The 15,233-nt window shown below is 45.4% G+C and overlaps 1 protein-coding gene across 2 annotated transcripts in view; it reads right to left on the bottom strand.

The window, feature by feature from the left end:
* Positions 1-1,830: 1,830 nt before the first annotated feature.
* LOC135907566 (telomere-associated protein RIF1-like) overlaps positions 1,831-15,233 on the bottom strand; it is a 307,714-nt gene continuing 294,311 nt past the window's right edge. For both annotated transcript variants that reach the window (XM_065439245.1, XM_065439243.1), the window contains exon 34: positions 1,831-4,494. In XM_065439245.1, coding sequence (XP_065295317.1) covers positions 4,337-4,494 — 158 coding nt within the window. In that variant the 3' untranslated portion in view covers positions 1,831-4,336. The remainder of the gene's footprint in view (positions 4,495-15,233) is intronic.

The following is a 15,233-nucleotide window of genomic DNA, read 5'->3' on the forward strand; positions in this document are numbered from 1 at the left end:
CAATCGTGTCTTAGGAATGCAATTGTGGGGCTTTCTCTATATTCTTCGATTTTATTCTGTATCCCTTTAAGGGTTACGGACTGGATTCCAAGGGAAGGGAAGTGCAGCAGGGGACGGCAGATAATTAGGTGGGCGGATGAGATTAACAAGTTTGCAGGGACAACATGGCCACAATTATATATGACCGGGGTAGTTGGAGAAGTATGGGAGAGGCCTGTGCCCTGCAGTGTGCGTAACCAGGCTGATGATGATAGGTGGCTGAATCGTACTCTGAAGACAATATTTTTAACGCAGATGAGACCACATGCTTTTATCAGCTCCTGCCAGACTGGACGATGCACTTGAAAGAGCTGCAGTGCAAAGGAGGGAAGAAGTTGCATCTTCGCGTGACAGTCCTGCTCTGCTGCAATGCAACAGGCACAAAAAAAATTTAACCGATTGTCATCGGCAAGTACATGAAACCTCGCTCCATGAAAGCTGTCATGTCGTTACCGCACGACTACCTTGCCAACAAACGAGCCTGGATGATCAGAGAACTATTTTACGACTGGCTCATTAAACTTGACGACCAAATGAGAAGGGATGACCGAAAAATTCTACTGGTTGTCAACAACTGCTCTGCTCACATTGTGAATGTTTGCTTGATGCACGTTCGCTTGTAGTTCCTGCTGCCAAACAACATGTCCTTGCTGCAACCCTTAGATCAGGGCATTATAAAGAGTGTCAAAGCAGAATTTTGTAAGCACCTTGTGCAGCGGTTGATTATCAACCTCCGCCTAAAGCAGCCGACTGCAATCAATATTCATCAGGCAGCGGAAATGCTCACAGGAGCTTGGTAGAACTTGAAGGCGTCCACTGTTAGCAACTGCTGGCGAAAAGCAGGGCTTGTCAAACCACGTGTGCAGCTTGAAGATGAATTGGATGCGACGGACAATAACCCAGGAGACCTGTGGACCGAGGTTGAGGAACTGCTGAACGCCATTTCTTCCTTCAACGACTACGTTTAGAGTGACAGCGTGGCACTAATGGCAGCGCACCTGACAACCGCAGAGATTGTTAACTGTGTTCGCACGTCTTTAGTGATGATGATGACCCAAAGGAAGACAACTGTGGGTCACTGAACACAGAAGATGAGGTCGTGTCGAACATTGGTGTTTTAGTACAGATGAACGAAGTCCGCACTTTCATCACTCGTTGCAATGATGTACGCAATGAGGTATTGTGCAAAGTGGAAGATGTAGACGCATTCCTAATTTGTCGTGCGTGGTGCAAGCGCCAGAAGAAAATCACCGATTTCTTCAAATAAAGCAGCTTTGAAGTAAGTGAAACATTTTTATTTGAGAGTATGCTTGTCTTCACATGCGTATACTGCCAAAATACGTCATTTTCATTCCTAGGTTTGTCCACTGGCTTATAACCCCATGTTTTTAATCACAACAATATTTCAAAATAACGAAAAATTTTCGGCGGTCTCGCGTGATTCGTTATATCAAGACTTGACTGTATCTGGCAAAAGTCAATTTTAGGATCGAAACCACAAGTGTTTGGGCCCATGCATGGGCGCTGGCCATGACCTTTGTTCAGATCGAATTGACCGGGGTCGAACTAATGGAAGTCTACTATGTTTGTGTTGTCATGTCGACTAATAATCCTTCAGAACAGCAGCTCAATGCTCTACTCGTTAGACCGTGAACTACCCAGTAAGCCAAGTTGGCAGGAAAGATGTCCACTAATTAAACTACATACGCCAGATGCTTGCACTAGTGCACAAGTTTACAAACAAGCACACAGCCCTGCATGAGTAAGGTACACACATGTACAAAATGCATGTAAAATGTATAAAATGATTTATTTCAATGTTTGAAGTCCAAGACTAAAATGTACAAAGTGAGGCTGATCACAAAAAAGAACAACTTCAATCTTAGGGACACACACGGCAAAGGAACATATATGTACAAGTAATCAAATTCTAATTAAAGTGATAAACTGCGAGAGCTTACCAGTAACAATGCTATTACAAGGGAGAAAGTGCAATAACAGCTCACTGACGCACACACCACTATATCTTTTCTGAAGTCATTCACTAACACCATTCTTTAATATCTATAACAGCTTTCAAGGCTGTTACCATGACTGTCTCGATGAACCTCATTCAAATAGTGCACTTCAGACAAAACAATGCAGAAGCGAATGCATATACAGAAAGTGTAAAATGCCCACTATGAGCACAAAATCGAAGCCTATATTGACACAATATAATAAATGCAATAAATAAAATAAACTGTGCTACTAGCAGCGAAATAGATGGTGCACTTGTTTATGCAGCAAGAGCCTGACCATTTTGACACTGAAATTACTTCACAAAGAGACTTTACAGAAATCACAGTTGCAAAGGTGGCAGAAAAAGAGCTACATAGTCTTTATTAAAGAAAATAACGATAAGGCTGACATTCCTAAAAAAGAAACTACACTTCATTCCTCACCTGTGCTTTACTGTGATAAGCCACCAGAGTTTTGCACATTCCAAAGGCAAAAAGAAAAAGAAGTTTCATAAAGTCATTAAAATGAGTGATCTATAAATAATTTGGAAAACAATTGTGCATGTAAAATTCAACATTGGAGTAATGGTCTGCTTCAAAAATTGGGAGCCACATCAAAAATATACAAGTTCAACTAAAAAGCCATTTTCCATAATAAAAGCCTGCACTCACGTAACTGTGCTGACTATGTCATGGTCATGAAATAATGATTGAATGCATAATGTCTAATGCAAAATGCGACTTAAGTTATGAGAATCAGCTGCGTTAGAAAATAACTTTCAATCCGCTATGCTTTCTCGGGCTAGAAGAACGAGCACATTCTCATGACAAACAAATGAGACTTCATAACACTCTGGTGTGCTTACCAAAGAAATCGCACAGTCCAAAAAAATTGTGGAAAATAACTTCCTTTTTCTTTGGTGCAGGCATGCCAGACAACATGAAAGGCTAAGTAGGATAAAGTGTGCACTGAAATATAAGAAGACAAAAACGAACGCTTCGTCTAGCAATAAAAATATATATCTCTGCAGTTGGACCATTTTTCGTAGAAAAGGCTGCAAACCTTGAACAGGCACACTTAATGTAGGAGCAAAACAGCGAAGTGATGCTGTGTTCTATAAGGCAAGAAAATCCATGGTCTTAGCAACATATCTTTTTGGACAAATGGCACTATAGATTTTTGGCCGATATTGATAATGGGAAGTAATGATTTGTGACTGTACCCATTCCAGACCGGTCAAGCACCAAGTGATAACGCTAAAATAAGCAGACACCTGTGCACTCAAGGGACCAACATGGTGGTCAACAAACAATTGCAGATTTCACATTATTGCGCCCTGTCCTCCTGTACATTGTGTTCATCTCATTTACCCTTAAACCGACAAGGCCTGCATTGACATATCTTATGAAGACAAGTTTCGTGGAGACAGGCCGTGATGCATATAGAAGTAACCTTTCAAAAGTCATCATTCTGAAACATGGCCTTAGTAATGTTGACCACTAAGCAAAAAATGAACTGAGTGCTTGCATTACCTGGCAGTGTAACAGGATGTCAAGAAAGAATGTCTGCCACGTCGTTAAACTAGCTCCCTCTGGCTCACTTTCGTAGAAACAATACCATGGTGTTATCCACACAAAATATTCTAGTAGAAATAAAGGTGCCCACTGCACCTATATCATAGCACTTCCCATCACACACGCTAAGTAAGCAGATCCGTACTGCATAATCACATAAAAAAACTGCAGCTGATTTAAACATCAATTCAACTTGCAGCACAATTAAACGCCTTCAGAAGCAAGCTGGCTGCCTTGATATTTGATGAATGATGTAAGAGCAGCTGTAAAAGAACAGCTACAAGAAGAATCCCTGTGGAATTTGTTTCCAAGCAACCATTCATTTTTCTTTTTTCACAGTGCACTGATCCATACGTGGAAACATATCTGCATATGTTACACATAAAACAAGCAGCCAGCTGAACAAATGCTCTGCATGAAGTAATGAGCTCTTCTATTCAGCTGAAATTGTAAAAGATGTTGCTCTTACATTGGCAGCCAATGCTCATAGAAAAATAAAAATTAATGCGATAAAAAAGAAAGCTCTACTGACAAATGTCAACAGGTAATGATTCCAAAATTAAAATGGTTGACAGGTAATGAGGCAGTCAATGTTGCACCTACTGATCATTCAAGTCGGCAGTGGAAATGAAAGAAAGCTTGCCGCTGAATCGGTCATGCCAACATCGTTGACTGTGTGTATTGTGAGTATTTGATGGATGAATCACAGCCAAGGTGCTCTCTCAATCTTGTGGTAAAAGGTCCTGGGCAACAACTGTGGCGATAGTGCCAAGGATTCGGCCCAGCTCGGCTCGCTCAAGGGTTGCAAAGAATTCGGGGGTGAGAAGCTGGCACACCTCAAGCTTGGACAGCACCACCGGGCCTGTCTGCACTGCACCCTCTGTAAAGGAAGTGAGTGATGGGTGTTAATAAGAGAAAAGAAATAAGCTTGCACAGATAGAAAGGAAAAACAAAGTGTGTCGGATGAGAGCACATGAAATCAGTGATGTCGAGCTATTTAGAATAAAGGGCTGAGGCAGAAGACAGTGTTGTCCATCACCAAGTTTGAAGCATAATCTGCATGGACAGTGAGGTGCCCAACTTTATAATGGACGCACTCGATCACCCAGGCCTCGTCACGGCGCCGTAAAATAAGCGAGTGCAATAGGGGGTGTGCAAATACTCGAATGTCACCGAATCGAATAGTGAAGGTTCACATACTTCTATTTGCAAATTGAACATCTACAATTTGATTTTTCAATATATTTCAATATATGCCACATGTCGCATGTGCCGTGGAGCCCCTCGTGCTTGATGCTAAAGGAGCATCGAGCGCCATGCGGACAGGCCATCATGGCTGACACGGTGGCGGATTTGTTACTACAAGCGCTCTCCGATGTCGGCCCGATGCGGGGACCGATACTGCCTCGGCCGGGCCGTGTTTTTAGAACTGCTAGTAGGTAGAGCGGGCATGAGAGAGAAAATCTGAGGGCTTTTGCTCCTTGAATACATGACTTCGCCTAGACACTGAAGAGGAGGTTTCTTAGCACGCGTTGTATTTGTTTGTCCCCTAGACATGCCGGCATTGCGGAATGCGGTCGAGTTGGTTTATATGCTCTGCCGCTGACTGTGCCCGCGCAGTGAGGCAGTGGGCGCGGACGCCGCTTGGTGATCGCTGTGTCTGAAGAGACAATGTTCTGACTGGTGATGTATAAGTCGTCGGTCGCTTTTTTTGTCGCGGTGATAGATCGGATTTTTTACAAGCACTGCTCCAGGAGGGCACATGTAATCGGCAAATGGAGGCCTCAGGAGAGCACCTGAGGTTATATTAAAGCAGGGGGCGCAGGATCTCCGGGGCACCCAAGCAGTAGCGGGGGGATCAAAGCTAGAAGCCGGACTGGTCCGTGGGTTCGGCCTCTGTGAGCCCCAACTCACGGACTAGTCCAGCTTCTAGCTTTAATGCCAATAATGTGAAATAATGACACGTTGTTTTCGTTAATAAAAACATGATCGAATAAATATAATTGCCTTGAGCTGCCAACTTGCGGCGGTAAGTTGGCACTTCTGTAATGAGGAAAGAAAATAAACTTCAAAGTTCAGCACTACCGCGCCCCGCGACTTCTGCCGGCACGCCTAGGGACAAGCGCATACAATACGCGCCAAGAAACTCCTCCGTAGTACGTAGGCAGAGTCGTATTTTCAAGGAGCAAAACTCCCCACATTTCCTCTCTTGCACCCGCTCTTACTCGCGCATGCGCATAAACGTCCGTCGTCTCTGCAAGTGCCGCACCCCGCTGTACCTACGAGCAGTTGGAAATACACGGCCGGGCCCGCCTCTGCCTATAGAAGGTTCATCCGGGTTGAAAAGACTGATCGAAATGATAATGCAACACAGATAGAGAGAATGGAAACAAAAAGCAGTGTGCATTTTGTAAAGTGCAAGATCACTTTTGAAGATCAGGCCGATCAGCCGACAATATGGACGCAGATCATGTTGGATATGCGGCAATGAACTGCCGTGTCAACAGCCGTCAATCTAACCCGTATGCTTGATCTCGGAACCAATCACTAATGAGCCCCCGTATGAAAATACACTTAAAACTCATGATCGAAATCCCTCCACTACGAAATTCTCGTGACAACGAATATTTTTGTATCATCAGTGAACGCCCATAGGATTAAAGTATAAACCCTATGCAAGCGACCTTGTGCGCGACAGAGACAATCAACGCAATTGAGATGGCTATCACGTTCGCTCGTCGCCTACAAGTTGTACCCCATGCGAGTGAGAACTTCTAGGGACGTCTCCTCGGTGTTGCCGGTATGAGGGCAGCAAATATGGGTCGCAACTGGTGTGATGCGTGCTTTATTAATTTAAGTTGATGCGCTTTACTCTAAAAAGCAGATAAAATATTTCTGAAGGTCTTGCAGCAGGTTCTTATCCTTGCACGTATAAAAATTCAATCGGTTGCTCGTTCGGTGTGACAATCGGTAGTACTTCAGTGATGTACATCCAGTTCTGGCTTTGCACTATTGGTTAGTCGCTCCTAGCACTTCCGGGCGACGAGCAACGAATTCTATATTTCCAGAATCGAGTGATCGTACGACAAGGCCTAGCGATCTGGTCAAGCGACGGCCTGTTTCGTCACTCGAAGCCGTCGCTCGTCGTTGTCGTGCAGGAAATCACTCTCATAGGGGTTTAGCCTTAAATGCATTTCGTACCTTTCGACAATGAAATGTTGCTGTACTACAATCCCGCATCAATGTAATTTGCCGGAACATAACCACCCTACTGTATTTACTCAAATCTAATGCGCATTTTTTCCCCGATGAAATGGGTCCAACAATTGTGCGCGTGTTAGAATCGAGTACAACCCTAAATCTGTGTTACTACTATATTGCCATCGGCATTTTAATATGGCTGCCTCGTACACGCTTCAAGCCTAGCTGCTGTAGCTTCCTCCCGTTTGGAGCAATCATACGCTCGTTATGAGACCAGCTTCGCATGGCACGTCTGGTGGATTGGATTGAATACAACCGGCAGCTGCACAATGGCACGTTTGGGTCCAATCCATATTTTAATTCTAGAAAATGGCGCTTGTGTTGGGAACTTCGGTTGTTGCGCTGGCGTTGCTCGACGAGGAAGCAGAGCGAGTGGAGCTGCGAAGCGCGTTTGAAGAAATAGCAGAAAGTGAATTCCGGCGTCGCTTTCATTTCCCGGAATAAATAGTGCATTGGTTGTACAACGAAATCGACCCCATCATCGGGTGCCAGCGAGCCACTGGAATGCTGTTGCTGCCTCTTGAAAAGTGCACCACTGCTCCCGTCGTTTCTTTTTTCTTTCTTTGTTCTCGCTGTGCGCGACACCACCTAGGGACGACGCAGAGAAACTAATAGTTATAAATTGTAGTAGTCACACCTACTACTATTTGAAAATGTGTTTAAGCTTGAGAAGAAAAAAATTCATTTTTTGATGAAGATTTCATTCATTTGGAAGACAAGAAACATTTCATTCTGTAGTATACTGTCTGCAAGCAGACGATAAACAAGGGAAGTAAACTTCCGGGGAGTTCACCGCATGCCGATTGGCTGCTCTCTCAGAAATCTTGCATACTGCCACTTTGTGATGTTGCAGCAACCGAACAGAACGCATATCGAACAAAGATCTCCGATGGCGCCCCAGTACTACTGTTTAGTAAGTACTTTTTCCGGGCTCCAGCCAACTATGGTTTAATGAGGTTTCACTGTACGAGGCTTCAGTGCATAGCGTCATCGAACTGCATAGGTGCGCGCACTCAAGAAATCTGTGTGGTTCTGTGCCCGTCAAAAAAGCATGTGTGACAAACTTCCGCTAATATTAATCTTATCCCCAACTAATTAGTTTTTGAGAGTGTCAAAAACAAAAGAAAGAAAAGAATGGAAACCCATGGACGGCAGCATCCCTTTGTTTTGCAAGCAAAAGAAGCCGAAACCGCCAGCGGAACAAAACCCAAATCGCCGCCAGCCCACACATGCACCAATGTGCGTGCGGTAGTATATAGACGCGCGAGAGCAAACTAGCTCTAAAACAAACCATGCAACGAGAACCGAGAGGGGGAGGCGCACGTAAAAAATTCCCTGTATTCCCACATAGTGGCAGCACATGATAGAAAAGAAAAAGTTAGGAAATTGGCGTGCTTTTTAAACCCACAGAGGGCGCCGTAGATATACGCCATCGACCATTTTTGGACTTGTTCACGGTGCCGTATACTTACGTCATTCACCCTCAAAGGGTTAAACGTCCATTGAACTACTTTATATCAAACTGGAGAGATCTATTTGAAGGTCAAATAAGCTATTTCAGAAATACTTTGCCACAAAAAAGTACTTTAATGTGTTCAGCAGAAACGGAGTTATTGACAATCAATCAAACATGCCCTTCTTGGTGCTTCCCCTCCTCCTTCAATGCCTTACACCGCAAAGGCTACGGCGGAGCAGGACGTGCCCATAACCCTCCGCCTACTGAAAGTCATCGTGGCACCCAGTTCAAATTTCATTTTGGCACCTACGACGCACCAAATGTAAGCCAAACCTGGTTGTCCTGGCGAGCCGAGTGGCTGCAGTGAGCTTAGCCAGTGAACTCGTCGTGGCACCACGCGGCTGCGGCGGCCTTGCTACACAGCAGACTGCACGCAGCCACATGCAACTGTAGTTGAAATGCATAGCGTCTGCTCTGTACACGACAGGGCTTAAGTTCGTGCTCGCATTCATGTGTCTGACCGTGATCCGTGGTGCAGACTGGCTATGTCCTTCACCAGCTTGACCGACGGATAGTAGCCGCGTACAGTTTGTGAATTTCAAAGCGCTTTCGATAGTCTGCCGAGGCATCTGACCTAGCGGCCAGGGGTGAGCGCGCACTGGCAAGAGTGCATGTGGTCTGGCCTTAAGTTTCGTGGGGTTTGAGGCTGGTTGAGCGTTCAATTCTAGTCTAAATTAGTGAGACCCGACGGCTACGACACCGACAAGGAGAGTTGCCAAAGTTTAACTGATACGCAGGTGGCCATGGCTGAGCATGAGCAGACGATAGCCGGCTTCTTCTGGAAGTATGCAACTATTACCGAAATTCGAAACCAGTTTTCGCTCACTTCAGCCTGTTTATTAGTTGCCAATAAATATACACAGTAACAGTAAGAAGAAGCACTATGATCCAAACACCCTTTTTGACTGATGTCATCTGTTGGCCAATAGCAGTCACATATGGGAATCTGCTATATTACGAAACAGAGCGTCCAGAAAAGAGTGAGCAGCAGGCTTCTGTTGAAAAGAGAGCATTTGAGAGAAAGGTGACTTCGCACATGGCTTGCCAGCTCCATGTGCCATGCATGACTGCAAAACTTGGTAAAGACGTTCACAGTAGATGCTATCCGAGGACTATGTCTTTTCCACAAGCCTGAGGGGTGGTTTGAGACCCCTTTAAACGTGCAAAAAATGGTTCCTCGGCCCGCTGAACAGTTATGACGCCACATAAGCGATAAAATTTTAGTAAAACAGCCACAACAGTGCCTCAAGCATGTGTAACACTCAGCTTTTAGCACCTGACACAACAGCCTTTACAGTAGCCCCCTTCTATTCCAATGTGATGGTCTTTAATTTGCTTCCGCTTTCCACTTGGCTCACTCATATTGTAGTGAAACCGGTGGGGCAGCGACGCGGTAGGAGGGAACAGCTAGCACGCTGCAATGCAAATGAACTCCATCGTGTTCAAGCAGCACATGGCACACAGCACAGTGTGCTGATTAGGCAACCAGGGCTGTATCCTCGGGCGACCTCCGTGTCTTTCGGAGATAGCTTCACTATAGTGCTTTTGCGAACCTGTCGAGTACATGGCTACAGAGCTTGGCACAGCGCCAGTAACAATGTCAGCCTATATGTGGATGCGTTTGATCCTATCTGATCCGCCTCTCTCGTGGCTCCACTCTGTGAGAGCGCAGGCTTGGCTTGGCCGGCTCGTGGCCTCCGAGATCGCACCAACGCAATATTGGTGGTCAAGCCTAGCTATAGCAGGGAAGAAGTTTGGGCGTGTTGGTGGGATGCATTCAGACTGGGATACATAGCGCAAAAAATTTCACAGGGACAAGCAGAACACAAGACGAGCGCTAACTTTCAACAAATGATTTATTGCAGCTGGTGAGTATATATATACTCACTGGGACGCCACTACAATAGAGCAGACTGAAGGGAAGGAGGAAAAAGACAGTCATGTGACTACTATGCCCAAAAATTCAAGCTCTTTCCTTGATAAAAATATAGACGGCGTGCTAACACACTCTTCACCTGCTCTGGCTATCTCAGCTGCTTCCACAATTTCCCTCGTAATCTTATTCCTGTGGCGATAGACAACAACGGTTCGTTCGAATAGCGGGAAGCAAGGAGCCTTCGCATCACACTTTCTACAATGGGCAGCCAGATGCCCATCTATTGCAATGCTCTCCACTTTGTTGCTATGCTCCGCCAGACGCACGTTTAAACATCTGCCCGTCTGGCCCACGTAGTACTTCCCACACGAGAGTGGGATCTTATACACAATTATATATACACAAGAATTACACAAATACACACAAATCTTATACACAAATCTTATACACAAGAATTTTTGGGCATAGTAGTCACATGACTGTCTTTTTCCTCCTTCCCTTCAGTCTGCTCTATTGTAGTGGCGTCCCAGTGAGTATATATATACTCACCAGCTGCAATAAATCATTTGTTGAAAGTTAGCGCTCGTCCTGTGTTCTGCTTGTCCCTGTGAAATTTTTTGCGCTATGTATCCCAGTCTGAAAGCCTAGCTACGCCAGACAACGCGGCATGCCACCGTGAGATACAGAAATGGAGGCACTGGTATTTTGCATGCTACATGCAAGCAGCACGCTCAATGTGTGGTGCGGCGCAGCTAGGCTAGCTGGGCATGGCCTCCGAGATGTGAGAAGGCTGTGCCTACCTTTGCCGCAGTAACTTGCCGCAGCAAGAAGTGCGATAAGAGAGAAGTGCTGCATGTGTGCGGCTAGGCATGGTGGTGAGAAAGACCAGCGCTGCTCAATAGTGTATTTGACGTAGGAATAAAAAATAAATACAAAAGAAACTGCTCATTTAAAAGGTCCCTGATGATTACTACATTACTATTGCAAGTGTTCGGAATATTCCTGACATTTCCAGATCTTCTCAGTTACCAAACAGTCCGAATTCATGTGAATATTTGCACACTTTATAGCAGCACCAATCTAACAGCACATAAATGCGCTTTGCAAGCTGCTGGAGAAGTAAACTACAATACAGTAAAACCTCGTTAAACCGTACCTGCTTAAACAGTAGTTTTGGTTTAAAAGTAGTAAACTCAATTCCCCGACTCAGCGGCCATTGAACATAATGTGTTTTGTATCCACATAAACCGTACCAGCTTATTGCGTATGCATCGGTTAAAACAAAGCGTTTCTACTTTTCGTCGCGCAAACACGGCGGTGCGTCGTCTCCATCGGGCGGCCCCGCAGAACAAGCCTCAGAGATCGGAACAACGGCCTACAAGCGCCCTGTGCGTTTGCGCGTGAAGCCACATCAACATCAGCATCATTTCGATGCCATGCCAGAGAACGTTGTGGCGTCGTGCAAGCGAGGACTCGTGTCATGCCGAAGCTCGGATAAAAAAGGCGCCGGGTGCTCAGCATAGAAGAAAAATTAGACATTGTCCGTGCTATCGAACGTAACACGAAAAGAAGTCGGCGCTGGCATGCGGCATGAATCTGCTGTTGACTACAGTGTGTGGCATTTGGAATGCGAAGAAGTTGCTCGGCAGCACTGCTGCGACCACGAAGAGATGTCGGCTACGAGGTTCGACTTTTCACCATCATTGCTGTTTTTGCCGGAGTATCGACTAGTGACAGTGATGAGGACGACACGGAAAGCAACAGCACGAGCGATCCAGACCTGACAGTGGCAGAAGCTGTGCGTTCTGTCAGCCTCATGAATGCAATTGTTGCGACGACAACAGGGGCACGATAACGTAATTATTCCAAACGAAAAGTATTCTGAACTCCGGCACCCGGCAATGAAAAAGGCGCCCTGGGACTTCTGCAGCACTACTGCATGCATGCACGGAGAATACATAACGCCAACGAGGGATCTGCCATGTGCGTGTTTGCCGAGATGAAGGGGCTGGCTGAGAAGCTGGCACGCAGCTTCAGTAAGCTTGAGGCCACTGTCGTCGTGCTAGGCCACCGCGGTGGAATCAAACGAAAATAACACTTTTGTCGCGCAAAGTGAATAAATACTGCACATCTTCTTCCCCTTTCATCGCACTCTCATAGTTCCGTTTTCAACAGGTAAGTGGGCGATCTCATGCTATTTCAGTTAAACAGTACTACTGTTTAGTACGTACTTTTTCCGAGCTCCGGCCAACTACGGTTTAACGAGGTTTCACTGTATAACTTTTTTTCTCTAAATTCGTGTTTTTCAGGGTGTCTACCAATTGACATTTCCAAATTCCCCGAGTTTTCCAGGTTTTCTCTGAGTGCCGTTGCAAAATTCCCTGAGTGACGCAGAACTATGTTTTATGTCAAGATGGGCTGAAACCACGTTGCCCGATGCTGTCACTCTCTATTAAGTATGTGAAAAAAATTTCGAAAAACTAACTACTTGATCCACCTTAATACTAAGGAGTAGTGCTTATTTTATTCAAAAAGAGAATAAAAGGGAGGGGTTAGTAAAGTGCACAGCAAATAAAATGTATTAAAAATAAATTGCAAATAGAGTCGGACGTTCTCAAATACGAATAAAAAGATGCATAAAGAAGCAAATCTTTTCGAATATGAGCTACTTCTATGAACTGATAGCAACAAGCTCAGTGGTATGAGGCCCGAACTTTGTCACAATTGAAATTCTCTCTCAACAGCTCGTAAGTCAACCTCAACTGTCCTGACATACTCTCAAGCCTGCGCACAACACATCAGTGTTGTGTTTCACTGCTTTAAAGCGTTTATTTTTGTTTGGATGAGGGCCACCTGAATCTCGGCATCAGCCAACACTGTTTTTTAAGCTCAAGCTCCTTCGAAAGGGCAGCAGCACACTTCCTTTCCCGTTCATTCCTCAATGCGTTGGTCCTTTCTGTTCTCGTCCTCCTTTCGCTGCTCGTTTGCCCCATGGACCATTTGAAGCATTTTTTTGGTCAGTTGTACTGTCAACGTCCAATTTGTCGAACTCCCTAGGGGCCAAGAAAACATCTGAAAAATCGGCCAGTTGGGAAAGAATGCATGTCTTTTACTGCCCTTAAGGACTCGAACCGCCACAGGCACATTCAAAAAAGGTTAAAAAAAATTAAATTATGGGGTTTTACGTGCCAAAACCACTTTCTGATTATGAGGCACGCCGTAGTGAAGGACTCCGGAAATTTCAACAACCTGGGGTTCTTTAACATGCACCTAAATCTAAGTACACGAGTGTTTTCGAATTTCGCCTCCATCGAAATGCCACCGCCGTGGCCGGGATTCGATTCCGCGACCTTATGCCCAGCAGCCCAACACCATAGCCACTGAGCAACCACGGCAGGTTTTGAAAAAGCTCTGAAGGCCTGTCAGTACAGGTATTAGTCATATCAGTGCTCGCACTGTGACAGGAGATACCGGGTGCACGCGTGTATAATTAAGGAATACACACTCTGTCCAGTGGCAATAGCCCCTTCCCATGCTTGTTATGCTTCATAGCAATGCTTTTGCATATGCTTATCGAAGTAACATTTCTGTACAGAGGTGAAGCTGACTTTCGGGAACCGGCATTATGAAACGCACCGTTTTTTCCGAGCTTCAAAGTCAATCATGAGGACCACAAATGCGGAATCAGTGCGACTGCTGACAGCGGCGAATTCTTTCAATTAAAAACACTGCACCCAACAGCAAGAAGCTTAATAGCGAATGTCGAAGCAGCTAGGCCTAGCATTGCCGCAGTGGTGGCTATGGCTGCCAGCGGATCTGCGTGCGAGAGCGCCAGTGCGAGGCGGCGAGGTAATCAAAGCGGCAGCGGTGATTGCTTTGATGAATGCTGTTTCGGACTGGCGATCCCGGAAAAAAACTCGGGAAAATCGGACAACGAAGCGTTCTTGTGTCTGAAATCTCAGACGTTCTGATACATTGACGCTATGGGGTAAGTGGTGGTACCACGAAGCCGCCCGAAAAGTCGGTCGTTCACTGTACACTGGCAATTCCTCCAGCCGATGACAGGGCGTCAAAGACGATTCATTGCGATTCCTGTCTGTTACTCGAGCCAGCATTACCACGACTTTCGTTCCTTTTCAATAATATTACAGCTAATTTTCCCTGATAGAAGCACAAATTCCCCAATTTTTCCCTGAGTTTTTCCAGGCTACTCAATATCCTCGAGATTTCCCAGTTTTCCTGGTTGGTAGACACCGTTTTTGAGCTGCTCAATTTTTTTTTTACACTTTTGCAACTCTTCTTTATGTTTGAAAAATCAGTCAGCTACTGACATGCTTGTGTTTCATACGGAATTTTTTTTTCATAAGCCTTCACTGAGGAGATGCCATTTACCGTATTTACTCGCATAATGATCGCAACCCGAACTTGCCGCAGGGATATGTCGTGTGCCAAGTCTAGCTAACAATGACTGCACGTACCATCTGTCGAATGCTACGCGAACAACTCTTCAAGACAAGCCAAGCGGTCTGCACGCACCATACATGCCTCGTTTCATTACTTTCATCACTTTCGGCACTTCCATGACAAAGAGAGGTACAACCAAACTTGCCTTTATTATGGGTAGGCTTTATAATGGTTGTGGTCAACAAAAACAAAAAAGGCGCCTTTCGATTCTTTTCATCTGCACTCCTGGGAACGCAACAAATCGCGCACAGCAATGATAGTAGCCACGTTTACACTGATACGTTAGAAGTGTACCCTATTCATACGCCGACGCTTGTAACACAGCTAAGATATTCGCCCACCCTGAGCGGAAACTTGCCGTATTAGGATAGCAGTGAAGAGAGATGCCGCAGTTTCCACAGCACACTGGCCATGCGTTTCTATGTCACTGGCAGCTAAACGCGCCCATCTGTTTCTGTCCCCTCAAAGTGGACATGGCTACGTTATTGCTGCAAACTTGCTG

This window comes from Dermacentor albipictus, chromosome 1, assembly GCF_038994185.2.
Source record: "Dermacentor albipictus isolate Rhodes 1998 colony chromosome 1, USDA_Dalb.pri_finalv2, whole genome shotgun sequence".
Taxonomy (NCBI): domain Eukaryota; kingdom Metazoa; phylum Arthropoda; class Arachnida; order Ixodida; family Ixodidae; genus Dermacentor; species Dermacentor albipictus.